The sequence below is a fragment of the Rhinatrema bivittatum genome, chromosome 5, assembly GCF_901001135.1.
Source record: "Rhinatrema bivittatum chromosome 5, aRhiBiv1.1, whole genome shotgun sequence".
NCBI lineage: Eukaryota > Metazoa > Chordata > Amphibia > Gymnophiona > Rhinatrematidae > Rhinatrema > Rhinatrema bivittatum.
The window spans coordinates 229,557,359-229,577,869 of NC_042619.1; the positions used below are offsets into that span (position 1 = coordinate 229,557,359).

The 20,511-nt window shown below is 45.1% G+C and overlaps 1 protein-coding gene across 1 annotated transcript in view; it reads left to right on the forward strand.

The window, feature by feature from the left end:
• LOC115092515 (lysine-specific demethylase 6A-like) overlaps positions 1-20,511 on the forward strand; it is a 716,945-nt gene that overhangs the window by 161,376 nt on the left and 535,058 nt on the right. The window contains 1 exon segment of the mRNA XM_029603412.1: positions 13,590-13,648. Coding sequence (XP_029459272.1) covers positions 13,590-13,648 — 59 coding nt within the window.

Sequence of the window (20,511 nt, forward strand, 5' to 3'; positions counted from 1 at the left end):
GGGCGGACCAACCACATACGTCGCAGGAGGACCCCTATGCCCCAGGCCCCTCAAGACCCAGGCATAGGCCCTTACCGCCAAGTAGTCCTACCTTCGAGGGCATGGACTTCTCAGAAGACGAAGCCGAACCTTTAGAAGAAGGAGAACTCCCCCCGGGGACAGAACCCCACCGAACCATGAGGCGGTTCTTCACAAGGGAGGAGCTCCCGGACCTGGTCTCCCAATGCCTGGCAGAACTAGCGATCCCGGTTTTAGAAACCCAGGGGGATCCCGAGGAGAACCCATTTCTGGAAGGCCTTCGACAGACCTCCTGTCATTTCCTGCTCTTGTGAGCCGCGCAACAACTTATTTACCTGGAATGGAACACCCCAGAGTCTGCCTTTAAAGGGGGAAGGGCCTTGGCCAGTTTGTACCCCCTGGACCCAGCAACCAAAGACATGCTCGCTTGCCTAAGAGTGGACGCTATGGTCTGCGCAGTCTCCAAGTGCACCACCATCCCGGTGGAGGGAGGAGCAGCCCTCAAGGACATGCATGACCGGCTGGAAGCTATGCTTAAGCAGTTATTCGACGTGGCCTCTGTCTCTTCAGATTGCGGCCTGCTGCACCATAGTGACACGTGCCTGCTTATTTCAGGCCAGGAACGGCACACCGGGAGATATCCTTGACCCAGCGCTATCCTTTCTAACGGACGCAGCCTCAGACCTCGTACGCACAGCGGCCAGAGGAGTATCATTGGCGGTGGCGGCCAGGAGACAGCTCTGGCTCAGAAGCTGGTCGGCCGACCCATCTTCCAAAACACGCCTCACAAGAGTGGCATTCAAAGGATCACTTCTGTTCGGCAGCGATTTAGAAAAGATGGCGGGCAAATGGGGCAAATCCCCAGTACCGCGCCTTCCGGAAGACAAGTCAAGGAGAGTTCAGCGACAGCCTTCCAGGACCTCCAGGGGCAGAAGCTCACAGCGCTTCAACCCATACAGGAGCAGCTACCAGGCACCCCGCCCTCCGGGCAGGAACCAGTCCTTTCGGAGCAAGCACAACAAGAGGGGAAACAGTTCGGGCTCAGGGCCTGGCCGCGCTCCGCAATGAGAATCATCCGACCCATCCAAGGGAAGCCATAGGGGGCAGACTGGCCCTATTCTACCAAAGATGGGTCGAGATAACTTCGGACAAGTGGGTCCTAGCCATCATCCGGGAAGGGTACTACCTGGACTTCATACGCACCCCCCCCCCCCCCCCCCCCGGACAGGTTTGTGGAGTCTCCCTGCCACGACCCCACCAAAAAGGCGGCAGTGGAAGACTGACCAGGCTACTGAACCTCGAGGTCATAACTCCGGTACCTCCTCAGGAGATAAACTCTGGTCATTATTCCATATATTTTCTCGTTCCCAAGAAAGAGGGAACGATCTGACCAATCCTGGACCTCAAATCCGTAAACCGATACCTGAAGGTCCCCCGCTTCCGCATGGAAACCCTGAGATCCGTAATAAAGGCAATACAGCCGGGAGAGTTCCTCACCTCCCTGGACCTGTCAGAGGCGTACCTGCACATCCCAATTCATCAGGAACACCAGCGTTACCTACGTTTCAATTTCCTGGGCCATCACTACCAGTTCCGGGCCCTACCCTTCGGGCTAGCCACAGCACCACGGACGTTCACCAATGTGATAGTGGTAGTGGCGGCAATACTGCGGAAGGAAGGAGTCCTCGTACACCCATACTTGGACGACTGGCTGATCAGGGCAAAGTCACCAGAGGAAAGCATCCAATCAACCAACAGAGTCAAGTCTCTATTGGAGAGCCTTGGATGGGTGGTCAACACGAACAAGAGTTCCCTGCAGCCCTCGCAATCGTTGGAGTACCTGGGGGTCCACTTCGACACCAAGGAAGACAGTCAGCCCGACTCCCACAAGGAGATCAAAACAGTGGAACCGGTTACAATCCTTGATGAGCGATCCTCGCCCCTCGGCATGGGATTACCTGCAGGCCCTAGGGCTGATGGCATCCACACTGGAAGTGGTCCCCTGGGCGAGGGCCCACATGAGGCCTCTACAACACTCACTGCTGTCCCGTTGGCGCCCACGGTCGCACAATTACACCGTACGCTTACCTCTCCCGGGTACAGTCTGGACCAGACTACGCTGGTGGCTGCAGCCCAGCCACATGAACAGAGGCTCAAGACTGTCATCCCCAACCTGGACTCTAACGACAGACGCCAGCCTACGGGGATGGGGAGCACACTGCGAGGAACTAACCGCCCAAGGGCAGTGGAACGCAGAAGAGGCAGGATGGAACATCAATCGCCTAGAAGCGCAGGCAGTCAGACTCGCCTGCCTGCGGTTCGCTCAAAGACTCCGAGGCAAAGCGGTCAGTGATGTCCGACAACGCCACAACGGTTGCCTACGTCAACAGGCAAGGGAGAACCAGAAGCCAACAGGTGTCACTGGAGATAAACCCACTGATGGCATGGGCGGAAGCAAATCTACAGGAGATCGCCGCCGCCCACATCACCGGGAAGGACAACATCACGGTGGACTTCCTCAGCAGAGAAAGTCTAGACCCAGGAGAATGGAAGCTATCTCCCGCAGCCTTCCGGATGATAGTAAACCGGTGGGGAACACCGGTTCGCCAGGAGGTCCACACCGGTTCACGCCCAAGTACCCAGATACTTCAGCCGCAAGCGGGATCTACAATCCCAAGGGATCGATGCCCTGGTGCAAACCTGGCCACAGGGCACCCTACTATAAGCCTTCCTGCCGTGGCCCCTTTTGGGCGCAATGATTCACAAAATACAGCTACACAAGGGACTAGTTCTTCTGGTGGCCCCGGATTGGCCAAGAAGACCGTGGTACGCAGACATGAGAAGACTGCTGGCAGGGAACCCTCTACCCCTGCCCCCTCTCAGAGACCTGCTACAACAAGGTCCGATCGTCTACGAGGACCCGACTCAATTCTCTCTTACGGTCTGGCCATTGAGAGGGCTCGCCTGAAGAAGAGCGGATACTCGGGGGCTGTAATAGACACCCTCCGACGAGCACGCAAGTTCTCCACATCGCTAACATACATAAGGATCTGGAGAATATTTGAGGTCTGGTGCGAAGATCACGACATCATGGCATGCTCACTTAAAGTTCCCGTGATGCTGGAGTTCCTACAGAGCGGACTTCAGAAAGGACTGTCCCTCAATTCCATTAAGGTACAGGTGGCAGCACTGGCATGCTTCGGCACCAGGGACAACAGTGATAGCCTAGCCTCTCACCCGGATGTGTCACGTTTCCTGAGAGGAGTCAAACACATTCGCCCACCGCTGAAGTGGCTGGTGCCTCTGTGGAACCTCAGCCTCGTACTGAACTTCCTATCTGGATCCACCTTCAGACCTCTTCGAGGCCTAACACTCCGTCAGCTGACCCTGAAGATTGTCTTCCTCCTGGCAGTTTGCTCAGCGCGACGCATCTCTGAACTACAAGCACTGTCTTGCCGTGAGCCCTTCCTTAGGTTCACCCCAGGATCCATCCAGCTGCGCACGGTACTGTCATTCCTTCCCAAAGTGGTCTCCCACTTCCATCTGAACCAGACCATATCGCTTCCCTCGGCGGGAGCCCTGGAGAATTCGGAAGAAATCCGTAACCTGCGTCACCTCAACGTTGGCAAAATCCTCTCCAGATACCTGGAAATGTCAGAACCCGTACGGAAGACGGACCACCTTTTCGTCCTTCACAGCGGGAAAAGACTAGGGGAAGCAGCCTCGCGGGCAACCATAGCCCGCTGGATCAAGGAAGTTATCAAGGCGGTCTACGTAGAAGCAGGGAAACCTCCACCTCTACAGGTCAAGGCCCATTCAACCAGAGCCCAGGCAGCGTCCTGGGCAGAAACAAGAATGATGTCGCCTGCCGAGATCTGCAGGGCGGCGACATGGTCCTCCATCCATACCTTCTCCAGATTCTACCGTCTGGATGTTCAGGCTCGGGAGGACACGGCATTCGCGAGGGCAATACTAAGTGGGTCACAGGCAGCCTTCCACCCGGTTCGGAAGTAGCTTTTATACATCCCATTGGTTCTGAGTCCATCTGCTACACGCTAGGAAATGGAGAAATTACTTACCTGATAATTTCGTTTTCCTTAGTGTAGACAGATGGACTCAGCAGCCCGCCCTTTGCTGCCGTCACGCATGGTATTGCAAATGATTCAAGGGTAAGCCTCCTTTCGTTTACCTAGGTCTCCACCCGTCTGGGTGTCTACGCTTTCCGGTTGAGCTCCCTGGCGGTCTCCAGCTATACTCAATCGACCAGTTCAAATTATTCCAGTTAATCAAGTTATAATGTTTATATAGTTACGAAGTTATACAAGTTAATCAAATTAACCAATCGGTCAGTCAAACATATATCCACAATGTTTTGCAAGGAAGAATACTGAGGATCTGCACTTCCTGCAGGGGTATATGTACTAGGGGCTGACGTCAGATTGAAATCTGATCCATCTCCAACTGCTAGCACGAGTACACTATACCCATTGGTTCTGAGTCCATCTGTCTACACTAAGGAAAACGAAATTATCAGGTAAGTAATTTCTCCATTTCAGAATAAAAAAATTTTTAAGGAGGAAATGGAATGTTTCATAAATCTACAATGCATTACTGGCTTGTAATGCTATGTGTCAGTTCTAATCACGAATGTTCCACCTCCAACCCTGTAAATGATTTTTATGTGAATATCAAAGTGCGCTGAAACTTTTTAAAAAAAAAATTATAGACAACAGTGGTAAGTTAGAGTAATGGGGTATAAAGTTTGTTATACCACCTAATGATGATAACACCGACATGCACAAAATAAATTTAAAGTCCACCCGACAAGGCCTTGTTTCTGACCATGATAGGTCTTTCTTCAGGGGATGTAAATTGATATATTAAATTGTCGGAATTACTTATCTTGAAGATGTTGCTGTAACCACTCGCTTGTTAGTCGAAAACTCCAAAACTTTCCATGTTTGTCCGAAGCTATGTGTGCTGTAAGACGCTGTTAAACTGTGAGACTTCCCGTGCTACCTGGAAACTGTTGAATCAGTGGCTGCTTCTGACAGGTAGTAGGTTACCGTAAAACAATGTTTGTGATACTCTAATCTCCACAAACCAATTTCTTTGGAGACTATCACAAGCCAAAAAGCTTGTGATAGTCTCACAAGTGCCTTTAAAAAAAAAAAAAAAGTTTCAGCGCACTTTGATATTCACATAAAAATCATTTACAAGGTTGGAGGTGGAACGTTCGTGATTAAAACTGACACATAGCATTACAAGCCAGTAATGCATTGTAGATTTATGAAACATTCCATTTCCTCCTTAAAAAATTTTTTGTTCTGAAAGTTATTGTCTTTTGATAGTGGAGGTTTTTTCCCTCTTAATAATTTGAAATATTATCCCAGAAACAATATATGGGACACTTTTTGTGAGTTTGAATGAAAATTACTTGTGACATAGCAAAGCAAATTTTAGGCTGGAGACATGGAACACAGAGTACTCCAAACGTCTCTTTTTAAAGTATTGTTTATAACGCAAAGAAGATAACAGAATTCAAACAGCAGTATTAACCAAAACCGCATTCGCTTTTCAGGGCAGCAGTTTTACAGGAACTGCCTTCTCCTGGGAACTTGCCTCCCTATTCTCCCTCTGCCTTACTTTCTGAAGACCCGCCCTCAGAACTGCCTGACTTGTCTTAAGGGTTTAAGGTGGTCCAGGCTAGATGCCTAATCCAGCACTGTTTAAGGAGGGCTTTCAGCAACACGCCTTCACATACCATTCCTCTCAGCTCGGATTTGTTGGGTCGAGCTTCTTTTATCCCCCTGGATATCTTCCAGGGAAGTGACTTCTTTTTCCAGTATGCCACCCTGACCTGAACTTGGGCTGACCCTTACCTCACGTTGATGGGTTGGGAGGAAGCAAGCCTTCCTTCGTCTATAGGTCCTTTAAATTTTGCAAGTTTTGTATAACATTCCCTGGACACCTTTCCAATTAAATCTGGGGTAAGGGTGACAGGGATATACTATTCCCCATTCTCACTAGAGTTACCCTTAAACATGCCTAATTGGCCAAAACCAGCCACTGTGACTTCTTGAACCATATCCTCCCATAGCTTAACATACATCTGGTCAGTTAAACACCCCACTTTCTCTGTTGCTAAAAACAGCCCATCTAACCAATGCTATTTTACATGACTCCATAAGAAGCTTTAAGTTTCAATCCTCCTCCTTGAGGCACATTCTTTGTGGAATCACCTTCCACAAGGATCCCTTGTATCCTTCAGAGTGCTGCTGAGTCCCTTGGAAAAAAAATTCTTTCCTAATGAAAAGCCAGATGGACTCAGGACCAATGAGTTATATGCTCTCCTCTAGCAGATTGAGATGGAGTCAGGTTTCAAAGCTGACGTCACCCTAGATAAACCTCTGCAGTGACCTCAGTCCTTCAGTATCTCTCTGTCTCCTAGCAGATGTGGATGTGCTTTCCCTATGGGGATCCGTGTACCCTTTAGAAGAAAAAATTCTACTTTTAAATTGGCGAGATTGAGCCTCGCTCTTCTGCGGTGATACCTAAAGGTCCCTCCCCCAGTTGAGAATTCTTGAGGTGATTTCTGAGATCCTCAGATGTGCCTTGGTCCAGTAGCTGGTTCCCGGTGTGGACTTTGTTGCTGAAGTAGCTGAAAGGCAGTAGGTACAGGAAGCAGAGTGTGGCAGTGACGGCCAAATGCCTCTCCCAGAGACAGTCTCAGTAATCAACTAGTAAGTGCTGAGCCCAGGTAAGTTTAAAAAAAAAACAAAAAAAAAAAACTCCTTTCTCAGAGATGATGGAGGGGTTTCGATAGAAACATGGACATAGAAATATGACTGCAGAAAAAGACCAATTGGCCCATCCAGTCTGCCCAGCAAGCTCCCACACTTATTTTCCCATACTTATCTGTTTCACCGACCACCAAGTTCAGGGCCCTTGTTGGTAACTGTTTGATTCAAATTTCCTGCCACCCCCTGCCATTGATGCAGAGAGTAATGTTGGAGTTGCTCTGGTCTTCTTGCTCGGCATGCCATACCAACGTCGTTCCCGGGCCCGTTGGGGTAAGGGGAAGTGGACTTTTGAGTGGGTTGAACGGCCCCCGGTGGGCTAGGTCCCGCTTTAGACTCAGTAGGCATACCGGGTGGTAGGCCGCGGCGGCGCCATCTTGCACACATTTTTTGTGCATCTTCTATTGCCCACCATAGAGCATTGGTACGTGTGGTGCGTACCAACTCTGTGCACACACTGTGCACATAACTCTGCGCACATCGTGAGCATACGTACACGCACAACTCTCTAGGCGCAGAATGTAGGTAAAGCCAGGTGCACGGGCTGTGCATGCGCCTCGCTGAAGCCTGTGTAGGTGCCTGAAATCTGTGTGCAAAAAATGTTTTTTAAGTGCAAGCCGACTGAACACGCAACTACCGTTCCTAATGGCTCCGGCAGCAAAAAAAATATAAGCGTCATTCTCTCTGCGCTGCTTGTCCTATTAGGGCTAGATGGTCTGACCAGGATTCTTACTTATGTCAGCACTGTTAGGAGGCCTAGGGAGAATTGGCCTCCCCAGACTTTACTAAGCCCGGCTCCTCCCAATTAGAGGACTGATCAACCACAACCTTAACCGGAAGTACCCCAGATCTGAGTAATCCTGGGGCTGGTTCTTCCATGGGAGAGGGAAATCCAGCGGTACCTACCCCAGTACTTTCAGGGCTAGGCATGGACCTGGCTACCTTCTCTTGGGTGGAATTTTTCAAGGCCTTCATGCCTTCATACAGGCGCAGCCTGCTTCGCTTGCCCCTGTCCGGACGGAACACCAGCTGGTAAGGCCTCCCTCTCCCAGCCCTATCGGCAGGCCTCGAGACATGCCTTGCCCCACCAAGGATATCTCTGGCAGGGACCCAGACAGCACAGACTAAGAAGGGGATCCATATTCCTTGGAAGGTGGGGAAATCTGGTTTAGACCATATTGGACCATGTTACGTTTTTTCCATAGAGATGAATGGCTGGCCCTGGTTTCCCAGACCATGAAAATGCTGGGAGTTACTGGGGCAGACTCTTAAAAGAACCAAAGAAGAATCCCATTTTGGTTTCTCTACGGAAAGCCTCTTGCTATTTTCCAGTGCTGGAAGCCATCCAGGAGTGATTGACCAGGAATGGGACGCCCCTGAAGTGATTTTTAAAGGTGGACGAGCATTAGAAGCTCTATACCCACTGGATCTGGTGGTGAGAGAGTCTGTTTTCCTAAAGTGGGATGTGCTGGTCTGTGCTGTTTTGAAGCGAACAGCTAGCCCAGTGGAGGGAGGAGCGGCCTTAAAGGATGTGCTTGATAGGCGGATGGAGTCTATCCTTAAGCCTTTGACACAATAGCAATGACTTTACAGATTGTTTTGTGTTGTGCCCTGGTAGCTTGTTCGTGCCTGCTCCTCTCTCGGGAGGTGGATGACTCAGGGACGAATTCCAGAGAGCTTATGGAACCCACCGCTGCCCTTTTAGCTGACTGTGGGCTCTGACCTAGTCTGTACCTCAGCCAGAGGAGTGTCCTCAGTGGTAGCGACCAGAAGACAGCTATGGCTGCGAAATTGGTCAGCAGACGCAACCACTAAGGTAGACCTCACAAAGATGCTCTTTAAGGGATCACTTCTCTTGAAGCGAATTGGAAAAGCTAGCCAGTAAATAGCCATATTCAACTATGACAAATCCAACCAAGTCCCAACCCATCCTTTAGTTCATTGGAGTGGTGATAAACACCAAGCTCTGAAAGGCTTTCCTTCGGTTGGAGAGAATCCAAACCTTTCGTGAGCTGGCTCATGCCTTGAAGAACCAGTCACGGTCCTTAGCACTTAACTTACTATTCCAGGTTTTATGGCAGCAGCTATATATGTCGTACCACACACCTGTCTTCATATGTGGTGCCTACAGTGGGGACTCCAGGCACAGTAGTCTTCAACACGACCATCTGATGTCACTGTAAGTTGTCATGTCTCAGTCAATGATCTCGGACATAAACTGGAGGCTATCCGCTCCCCCCCCCCCCCCCCCTCCCAAAGTTCTAGAAACAGGAGCATCATTTCAAACCCTGGTGCATCAAATTGCTATGACAACAGATGCATCCACAAAGGGTTGGAAAGTGCACATGCTGCACCTAAAGATGCAAGGGATCTAGTATCTATGGGAGAGAACCCTCCAGAACAACTTATTAGAGCTAAGAGCTATAAAAAAAATGCAGTCTACACCTTCTCTCCTCTCCTTACAGGAAAGAGGGTAATGATTTACATGGACAACCAAGTAGCCATATTTTATATAAACAAGGAAGGAGGGTCCAGTTCCAAGATACTTTGCAAGGAAGCAGTGCTAATCCTGGAATGGGCAATAAGCCACTCCATCGAATTGCAAGCAACATATCTTCCGGATATCAAAAACATGGAGGCAGACAGACTTAGCAGGATTTTTCACCCCCACAAGTGGGCATTGAACCAAAAGGAGGGGAACCTGCTATTCCGGAAGTGGGGAGCACCCTGCATGGTCCTCTTTGCAACAGAAACCAATACAAAACTGCTGAACTTTTGCTTTCTGTACCAGAGCACATGCAGAATCACCCAAGATGCGTTTCTTGTGCCCTGGATGGAGAACCTGTTCTACGCATACCTGCTGATACCTCTGATAAGGCGAGTGATCCAAAAGTGCACTGCAGACTAATCAGATCTCATCCTCATTGCACAAGCATGGCCCAGATAACCATGGTATGCTTACTTCATACAACTATCAATTCGACCACCAATTCCCTTAAGAAACGAAGAACTACTGTTGCAGGAAGGGGGCACACTCCATCTGCTACACTCCTCTCTGCATCTGACAGCTTGAAGGTTGAAAGGGAGGTGTTAAGTCATCTCCTCCATGCTGATTTTGAAGATACCCTAATATCTGCTAAGAAACCATCTACAAGAAAGAACTATGTGGGCAAGTGGCACAGGTAGTCAAATTGGTGCACAATAGTATCAATAGACCAGCTCGCAAATTCCCCAGAACAATTATTTCAGTATCTACATACATTATACTCCTCTGGCCTAGTGGTGTCTTCCATTAGAGTGCATCTCAGCGCTATAACAACATATCATCACTCCAAGTGTGGAAAATCAATCTTAGCACATTCTGTGTCCTGTTTCATGAAGGATGCTATTAGACTACCGGTCCCTGATTACCAAACTGGCGATTCCGTGGAATATCAACCTGGTGTTAGAAAAACTCATGCATCCGCTGTTCGAGCCATTGCACTCCGTCGCCATGGAAGGTATTATTCCTGGTGGCTATTACTTCAGCAAGATGGGTGAGCGAGCTTCAGGCAATAGTTCAATATCCCCATTATTTGCAATTCTACCATGAAAGTCACCTTATGGACCCACCCGTCCTTTCTCCCCCAAGGTGATCTCAGCCTTTCACTTAAACAATTACCTTACCAACTTTTTTCCCAAAACCACATGCGACGGACAGAGAGAGGATCCTTCACACCTTAGACTACAAAAGAGCCCTGGCTTATTACATACAGAGGACTCAGTCCCCTAAACATTATTCTCAGCTCTTCATCTCTATCAACCCAAATGTACCAGGCTTACTGGTTGCTAAAAAGACACTAGCGAACTGGTTATTCCAGTGTATTTATTTCTGCTACTGAACTCATCTGGATTGACTTCCAGATGGAGTAAGAGCCACAGTGGTTTCTGTAGCTCACTTTCGAGACATACCAATTCTGGACATATGCAAAGCAGCTACTTGGTCCTCTCTTCGTACCTTCATATCCTATTATTGCCTCCAGCAACAGACAAGATCAGATGCAGCAATGGGTGAGGCGACACTGCACTATGCAAATAAACATAGAGCTGTTCACCAGTGAGAGAGGTTTTTCACATATGAAACCGCTTAACCCATGCCAAAGACAAAGGTCAGTCACAGTGTGCTCAAGAAACCATTATCTGGGGACTCCCAGACAACACGCCTAATTCAACCTGCTTATCGGGAAGCAAGTGTGCTTACCGTAAACGGTGTTTCATAGATATGATGAATTAGCTATGCGATCCCACCCTCCTCTCTGGACAGCCCTTTACTCGTTTCTATCTTTACCTGTGTTTCTTCTCTGTTTGCTGCTCGTACATTCTTTTCTATCAACTGAGCAACTCGTGTAATCGAGCAGGATCGGGTGGGCAGAGCAAAACTCTCTATATCTGTGGGGAGATTTTTCTGCCTTCGGCTGCCAGGAGGATGTCCCAGACATCATGGCTAATTCATCCTGCTATCTACGGAAAACACAGTTTATGGTAAGCAAATTTGCTTTTTCTCTAACACATTACCAAAATATGTCCCTACTTTTTTCAACTCTATATCAGAAACCTTAACCACTCTTTCATCACTTCTTGCATAGACTATTGCAACCTTTTCCTCACAGGTCAACCAGTGAGACACTCTCTCCATTACAATCTATCCAAAATTCAGCTGTGTGATGTCTTTCGCCAAAGTTGCTATACCCATTTAACCCCGCTTCTCAAGTTGCTACATTGCCTCTCTGTTTGTTCCCGCATACGGTTCAAGTGCCTCTTACCTACAACAGCTACTCCTGGGGGGATTCTGCGCAAAGAAATTGAAAATTCTGCGCACACATTTTCTGAATTCTGCAAAATTCTGCACATTTATTTTTCAAAATAACACAATATTTTTTGCAAATTCTTCTGCATTTCAGTGCAATCCAGTCCCTGGCAACTTGACACTGCTGGCAGAAGAGCCAATTGCTGCTGCTGGCAGATGAGCCAAGTTGGCAGGGACTGCTGCAGTTGTTGCTAACCTCTCCACCTGAGTATCCATGCTCACTGTCTCTCTTACATGATATCAGACAAATGCTTTCTCTCACATGCCATCTGTCACACACATGTTCTGTCTCCCCACATACAACTCTCTCCCCCCCCCCCACCTGCACATACAGACTCCCAGGAAAACACCTACCCACTGACTCACAACAAACACAAGGGCTCAAACATACACTCACAGGGCCAGGGCCTGGGTCTCTTCTTTAGCCCATCTTTCCCCCTCCCCCCTTCTTTCTCTTTCCCCCTTCCCTCTGTCCCCCTCCCTTCTCTCTCTCTTCTTCCCTCTTCTCCTCCTTGCTTGCTTACCTTGAGTCGCTGGTGCCATGCTGCGATGCCCCCACTCTCCGCGCGCCACCTGACTTCCCCTCCCTTCTCTCTCTCCCTCTTCTCCTCTTTTCCCCTTCCCCCTTCCCCCTTCTCTCTTTCTCTTTCCCCCTCTCCTCTGTTCCCCTCCCTTCTCTCTCTCCCTCTTCTCCTCCTTGCTGCTTGCTCCTCGAGCTGCCGGTGCTGTGCTGCTATGCGATGCCCCCACTCTCCATGTGCCACCTGACGTCGCTGTCTTGGATTGGCTGCTGTTCGTGTGCGGCATGCTTCCGGTTCTTTTTTATCCATTTCCGGTGAGGGAGGATCTGCGCGGCGGTGCTAAAATCTGCAGGAACTGCGGCGGGGGAAGAAATCTGCGCGAAGGAGGAATTCTGCGCAAATTCTGCATTCCGCAGTAGTGCAGAATTTCCCCAGGAGTGAACAGCCTTTACTCTGCAGCTTTTCTCTACCTCTCCTCTCTTCTCTCTCTATACTCCTCATGCACACTGCTTATCAAGTCAGTTACTCCTATCATTGCCCTTCTCTATCGCCAGTTCCTAATTTTGTGCTTTCCACCTGGCTGCACCATATGCTTGGAACAGACTTCCTGAGCTTGGGGCATCATGCTCCCTCTCTTGACTTGTTTAAATCTTGTCTAAAAATACCTTTTTTGAGGCTGCTTTTAAATCTTTAACCCCTGATTGTCCTGCTTATAGCTTCATTAATTTTTAACCATTGTCTTAATAAATGAAATCACCCAAGTCTCTTTTGCCCTATGTTTGGCTTCTGTTTAGCAGGCTCTTATGTGTTTTAGTGGTGGTAGTATGGGTAAGTAACTTTTCTTTGATTAGTTTCTACGTTCTCTTCAGTTTGTTGGTCTTAATTAGTGAAATGGGCAACTATTATTAAATTGTATTTTCTTAATAGATGTTGAAAACAGAAATAAATCTATTTTCTGTACCAAATGTTTTGCTTGAAAATGTGTTAAATAAAAACAAAAAACAAGACAAAAGTAATACAAGAATGTTATTCTTTTTGGGATATGATGGGGTGGTAGAGCACTTTCTCTTATTTTAAAATCCACTCTTCAGTGAAAATAACATTTCAAAATCTATTACTGATTAATTAAAAAAACAAAAATCTTCTGGGACTTTGCCCAGCATTCTTTCCCTCCCCCTACACTTATATACTCCAAACCATGGTTTCAGAAGTCCTGTATTTCTATGAACAGTTTTTCACTCACATCAATTTAGTTTTATTTTTTTTAGCGCACAAGACCTATCTTTTTCTAATTTCTAGGTCAGAAGAAACTTTTTTTTATGTCTGGATAAGTATTTTGATGAAAAAGTTTCAAACAGTTTCGTGTGCATATAATACCAGTTGAAAACTTTGTTTCTTTTATAGAATGCTGCCTTTCTCTATGGCCTTGGTTTGGTGTACTTCCATTACAATGCATTTCAGTGGTAAGTTGAAACCAGTCTAAATATATTTTAGATACGTTTTTTTTTAATGCAAACTCTGCAGCTCTGAATTATGTTTAAATATTTTTATTGACATTGCAACAATAAGTACAACCAACTTGATACACAGTTTTTCTGAGCATTCTGTGTCAAGAATAAATGCGAAGCATTTCCAGAAATAATAAAAATATGCACTTCTCCCACACCTACCCACAATCAGCATCAGCATGAAAAGTGAATACAAAATACATGCAAGGTTTTTTTCATGTAAAATAAGAGACAGTGATTTAAACTACAAAAGATTTATCAAGGCAGTCAAAATATGGCAGCTTGCCTGTGAGGTAGAAAGTTTAGATATGGAATTCAAATGTGCATACATTTTTTATTTCCATTTAAGAGAGCCCACTATTTTCCAAATTTCTCTTTCAAAACTGAAGCACATAACGTGTTTCTCCAGTAAATGAAATAATGTGTGAGAAGTCCTACAGAAATGGATAGTTCTCTTTACAAGAAAAGATCTTTTCCTTAACCACAATTTAATATATTTATTCCCTGGAAGAGAGGAAGAAAAATCATCAAACAATGTGGGATTGCATGGAATGCTAAATGTAATGCTTGGTCGACTGTGGTCACCATGATATGGCTGGCCACACTTACCCCCTGTCCACTGCTGCTCCCAAACAATGCCAGGCCACAGGATGCCACGACCTCAGACGCTATCCCAGATGATGTGCCTCAGACGCTATCCCAGATGATGTGCCTCTGACGCTATCCCAGATGATGGAATGTGCCTCCAGCATATGAAGGCTCTGTGGCAGGAAATGTTCCTGATGTTAACTGGCTAGACAATTAAACCTCACTTCCACAGCTTTCTGATGCCTCATCAAAATGTCCTCCTTTGCTTTGCTGGTGTTTGTTACTACCTGATCATGTCTGTCTTGTTCCTGCTTCTTCCTTGACCCTGCCTTATTCCTGCCTCGTTCCAGTACTGCCCTTTTTTTTTTGTTTCTTGCCCTCACTTCTGCCTGGATACTGATTCTGCTTTGATGGCTGTCACCTGCCTGGATACAGACTCTGCCTTGATCGCTGCTTGCTTGACCTTTGCCCAGATACTGACACTGTCTGACCACTGCCTGCCCTGACTTGGGACCACTCCTCTGGCTGTGAATCTTCTCCTAAATCCTGCCGGCCTCAGAACTCAAAGGCTCAACCTGCAGGGGAAGAGGCTGGTATAGGTGAAACCTCTTCTTTGCCCCAGCCAGGAGTGTGACTGTCTGTTTTTAGCGCAGACCTAGTCTGTGCTCACATGCTGAGTAGTATCACCTATGCCACAGCCCAAGGACTCGCACTCCATGATAGTAAAACCTAGTACCCTCCCCATAAAAGTCTAAAAGGTATGTCTTAAAGTTCTAGGTTGTGCAGAGCATTTCAGGCATAGCTCAGTATTTGCAATCTTGGCCAGATAGGCTCTATGTTGTGAAATGTAAAAGCAAATAAAAAACTTATATCGAGTTTCACGCTGCACAGTATTTATTGATAAGGAATTAATAAAACAAGAAAATTCAGTGTAAATTAAGTCTTGCTGCCACTTATTTAATAGTTTGAAAATGTATTTGAAAGTCTGTATATTTCAGTAATTTATGTAGAATTGATGAGGGGCACTCTTGCTCCTGAACATCAGATGTCCAATACATTAGACCAGTGGTCCCCAACCCTGTCCTGGGGGCCCCACCTGCCAGTCGAGTTTTCAGGATATCCACAATGAATATGCATAAGAGAACATTTGCATGCACTGCCTCCATAACATGCAAATTTTCTCTCATGCATATTTATTGTGGATATCCTGAAAACCCGACTGGCTGGTGGACCCCCAGGACAGGGTTAGGGACCACTGCATTAGACCACTTCTCAGAGACAAATAAGGAGGAATCTAGACTTTGAACATAATGTCTAGATTGTAAATAGCTATAAGTCTTGAATCAACTCAGAAGACTCCTGCAAAGCCTGAAAGGAGAGAACTTTACCTTGACAATCAATTAATTGGGATAGAACCAGCAACCTCTTCCTCATCTACCCATAAGACACCCTGAGACATACCTGGAGGAAAACTTAGATTCCCTAGAATAAGCAAGAAAGGAGAGTGCTTATGTTGGAGTCTCAAATGCTTATAAAACCATTTCCAGGATTTCAGTAGAGGCTGAACCAATATGCTAGACTGGACCTGGTCTGGAAACATACTGGAAACAGTATGCAAGGCATTTCGTAAGGATAAAGAGTACATTAAATCTATCTTCATGCTTATGGGAGTATAGTGGGTAGTAGAGATGAGTCAGTCATCAATATGATTAACTGCTCAGTTATAGAACTCTAAATTAGGCAATCTAGTCCTCCCCCCAGCCTATGGCTTCTTCATATTTTTTATTGAAATATGTCTTTTTTGGCCAAAGAAATGTCCTCCATAATTTAAGAACATAGCATTCAATCAAATAAGAGAGTGTTAAACTGGAAGCAGATGTTTGGGTAACAAAACTATTTTAAAGAATTAAATCCTCTCTATCAGTGATGAGGAGAAGGAAACCCAAGTCTGCAAAATCTTTTCAGTAATATTCAGCAAATTAGAAATGTTAACTTTTTACTGTAAAATTAAGGTCTCTACAAATGAATACTCCTACATATTTAAGAAAATGTTTAGACCACTTAAATAGGAATTGACCTTCCCACTTACAAAAAAAAAAAAAAAAAGTCCCCTCTTACTTATTCAAGTTCAGGTTTAGACCAGACACCACCTCATATCTCTGGAACTTTAGGGAGAGACTCAAGATTATATGTTTGAGAATGTCATTTGCAAAAGTGGCCAATTTAAATGTGGTTTTGCCCAGCAGGATTCTGCGAATATTGGCATGATTATTAAAGATTCATAAGAAAGAGTCAAGAGATGACAAAAAAAAAAACCTAGTGGAGAAAGAGGACAACCATGTCTAGTGCCTGTTCGCAGTAAGACTACCGTTATATTGCATAAGAACATAAGAAAATGCCATACTGGGTCAGACCAAGGGTCCATCAAGCCCAGCATCCTGCTTCCAAAAGTGGCCAATCCAGGCCACAAGAACCTGGCAAGTACCCAAAAACTAAGTCTATTCCATGTTACCATTGCTAATGGCAGTGATTATTCTCTAGGTGAACTTAATAGCAGGTAATGGACTTCTCCTCCAAGAACTTATCCAATCCTTTTTTAAACACAGCTATACTAACTGCACTAACCACATCCTCTGGCAACAAATTCCAGAGTTTAATTGTGCGTTGAGTAAAAAAGAACTTTCTCCGATTAGTTTTAAATGTGCCCCATGCTAACTTCATGGAGTGCCCCCTAGTCTTTCTACTATCCGAAAGAGTAAATAACCGATTCACATCTACCCGTTCTAGACCTCTCATGATTTTAAACACATCTATCATATCCCCCCTCAGTCGTCTCTTCTCCAAGCTGAAAAGTCCTAACCTCTTTAGTCTTTCCTCATAGGGGAGTTGTTCCATTCCCCTTATCATTTTGGTAGCCCTTCTCTGTACCTTCTCCATCGCAATTATATCTTTTTTGAGATGCGGCGACCAGAACTGTACACAGTATTCAAGGTGCGGTCTCACCATGGAGCGATGCAGAGGCATTATGACATTTTCTGTTTTATTCACCATTCCCTTTCTAATAATTCCCAACATTCTGTTTGCTTTTTTGACTGCCGCAGCACACTGAACCGACGATTTCAATGTGTTATCCACTATGACACCTAGATCTCTTTCTTGGGTTGTAGCACCTAATATGGAACTCCACATTGTGTAATTATAGCATGGGTTATTTTTCCCTATATGCATCACCTTGCACTTATCCACATTAAATTTCATCTGCCATTTGGATGCCCAATTTTCCAGTCTCACAAGGTCTTCCTGCAATTTATCACAATCTGCTTGTGATTTAACTACTCTGAACAATTTTGTGTCATCTGCAAATTTAGTTATCTCACTCGTCGTATTTCTTTCCAGATCATTTATAAATATATTGAAAAGTAAGGGTCCCAATACAGATCCCTGAGGTACTCCTCATTTCCACTGAGAAAATTGCCCATTTAATCCTACTCTCTGTTTCCTGTCTTTTAGCCAGTTTGCAATCTATGAAAGGACATCGCCACCTATCTCATGACTTTTTACTTTTCCTAGAAGCCTCTCATGAGGAACTTTGTCAAATGCCTTCTGAAAATCCAAGTATACTATATCTACCGGTTCACCTTTATCCACATGTTTATTAACTCCTTCAAAAAAGTGAAGCAGATTTGTGAGGCAAGACTTGCCCTGGGTAAAGCCATGCTGACTTTGTTCCATTAAACCATGTCTTTCTATATGTTCTGTGATTTTGATGTTAAGAACACTTTCCACTATTTTTCCTGGCACTGAAGTCAGGCTAACCCGTCTGTAGTTTCCCGGATCGCCCCTGGAGCCCTTTTTAAATATTGGGGTTACATTTGCTATCCTCCAGTCTTCAGGTACAATGGATGATTTTAATGATAGGTTACAAATTTTTACTAATAGATCTGAAATTTCATTTTTTAGTTCCTTCAGAATTCTGGGGTGTATACCATCTGGTCCGGGTGATTTACTACTCTTCAGTTTGTCAATCATGCCTACCACATCTTCTAGGTTCACAGTGATTTGATTCAGTCCATCTGAATCATTACCCATGAAAACCTTCTCCATTACGGGTACCTCCTCAACATCCTCTTCAGTAAACAGCGAAGCAAAGAAATCATTTAATCTTTCTGCGATGGCCTTATCTTCTCTAAGTGTCCCTTTAAGCCCTCGATCATCTAATGGTCCAACTGACTCCCTCACAGGCTTTTCTGCTTTGGATATATTTAAAAAGTTTTTACTGTGAGTTTTTGCCTCTACAGCCAACTTATTTTCAAATTCTCTCTTAGCCTGTCTTATCAATGTCTTACATTTAACTTGCCAATGTTTATGCTTTATCCTATTTTCTTCTGTTGGATCCTTCTTCCAATTTTTGAATGAAGATCTTTTAGCTAAAATAGCTTCTTTCACCTCCCCTTTTAACCATGCCGGTAATCGTTTTGCCTTCTATCCACCTTTCTTAATGTGTGGAATACATCTAGACTGTGCTTCTAGAATGGTATTTTTTAACAATGACACACCTCTTGGACATTTTTTACTTTTGTAGCTGCTCCTTTCAGTTTTTTTCTAACAATTTTTCTCATTTTATCAAAGTTTCCCTTCTGAAAGTTTAGCACGAGAGCCTTGGATTTGCACACTGTTCCTCTTCCAGTCATTAAATCAAATTTGATCATATTATGATCACTATTGCCAAGCGGCCCCACCACCGTTACCTCCCTCACCAAGTCCTGTGCTCCACTGAGAATTAGATCTAAAATTGCTCCCTCTCTCGTCGGTTCCTGAACCAATTGCTCCATAAAGCTGTCATTTATTCCATCCAGGAACGTTATCTCTCTAGCGTGACCCGATGATACATTTACCCAGTCAGTATTGGGGTAATTGAAATCTCCCATGATTACTGCACTACCAATTTGGTTAGCTTCCCTAATTTCTTAGCATTTCACTGTCCGTCTCACCATCTTGACCAGGTGGACGGTAGTATACCCCTATCACTATAGTCTTCCCCGACACACAAGGGATTTCTACCCATAAAGATTCAATTTTGTATTTAGTCTCATGCAGGATGTTTATCCTGTTGGACTCTAAGCCATCCCGGACATAAAGCGCCACACCTCCTCCCGAGTGCTCCTCTCAGTCATTGCGATATAATTTGTACCCTGGTATAGCACTGTCCCATTGGTTATTCTCTTTCCACCATGTCTCTGAGATGCCAATTAAGTCTGTCATCATTCACTGCTATACATTCTAATTTGCTGAAACCAAAGCTGTAGGAGAAGAATGGAGGGCAGAAAGCTTTAGAAAGTAACCCATTAAACCCATAAAGAAATAAAGATTCAAACAAATACCCAATTGATCCTGTCAGATATCATTTTGGCAACAGAACTTAACAGCAAGTCCTATTGCTGCTTATTAGAATTTTCAATAGAGGCAATTTTCATACATTAACCATCAAATTCTCACCTTTGACATAGCCCACTTGACCTTCCATTATTGTCAGGACGGATATGAGATAATCCATTTGTCAACAACTTTATCAAAGTTGATTAACGAAATAAGTCTATAAGAATGAGGTTGTAAAGGTTTCTTACCAACTTTAGGGATAACTGTTATAATGGCTTTATTGGCACCATAGACAAACTCACCTTTATCAATTAAATCTTAAAAAAAACCCAAACAAAAAACAGTGTTAGCAATTTGGTTCAACATTTTATAAAATTTCCACAGTAAAGTACAAATTAGCTGAAAAAAATATTCTGCAAACCTCCTCCAATGAAATTGACACATTCAAAAATTGAAGCTGTTGCTCTGAGACCTTCGGAAGACCTAAGGAAGAAAGATATTTCTCTACTACTTGAACATTACAGGGTTCTTCAGCATATAGATTTTCATAATATTGGGAAAAGACAGCTGAAATGCCATAATTAGAGTTAACTAGCCCACAGAATTATCCTTCATAGCAGGTACAAATTTGGAACCTCCCCATATCTGTTTTTTATTGTAGTCAGCTGGTAACCTGCCTTGTTGCCAAACTGGAAAAAAACAATTTAAAATACAGTAAGGTAGTGTTGGGTATGTTGGTGAATTAGCCCATTAAGTGAGATTTGCATCACTGTAAGTTGAATTTTATTAGCAGGACAGGGACAAGAATGCATATCCATGTCTATCAAGATGTAATGGCATTTTTAAATTCAAGA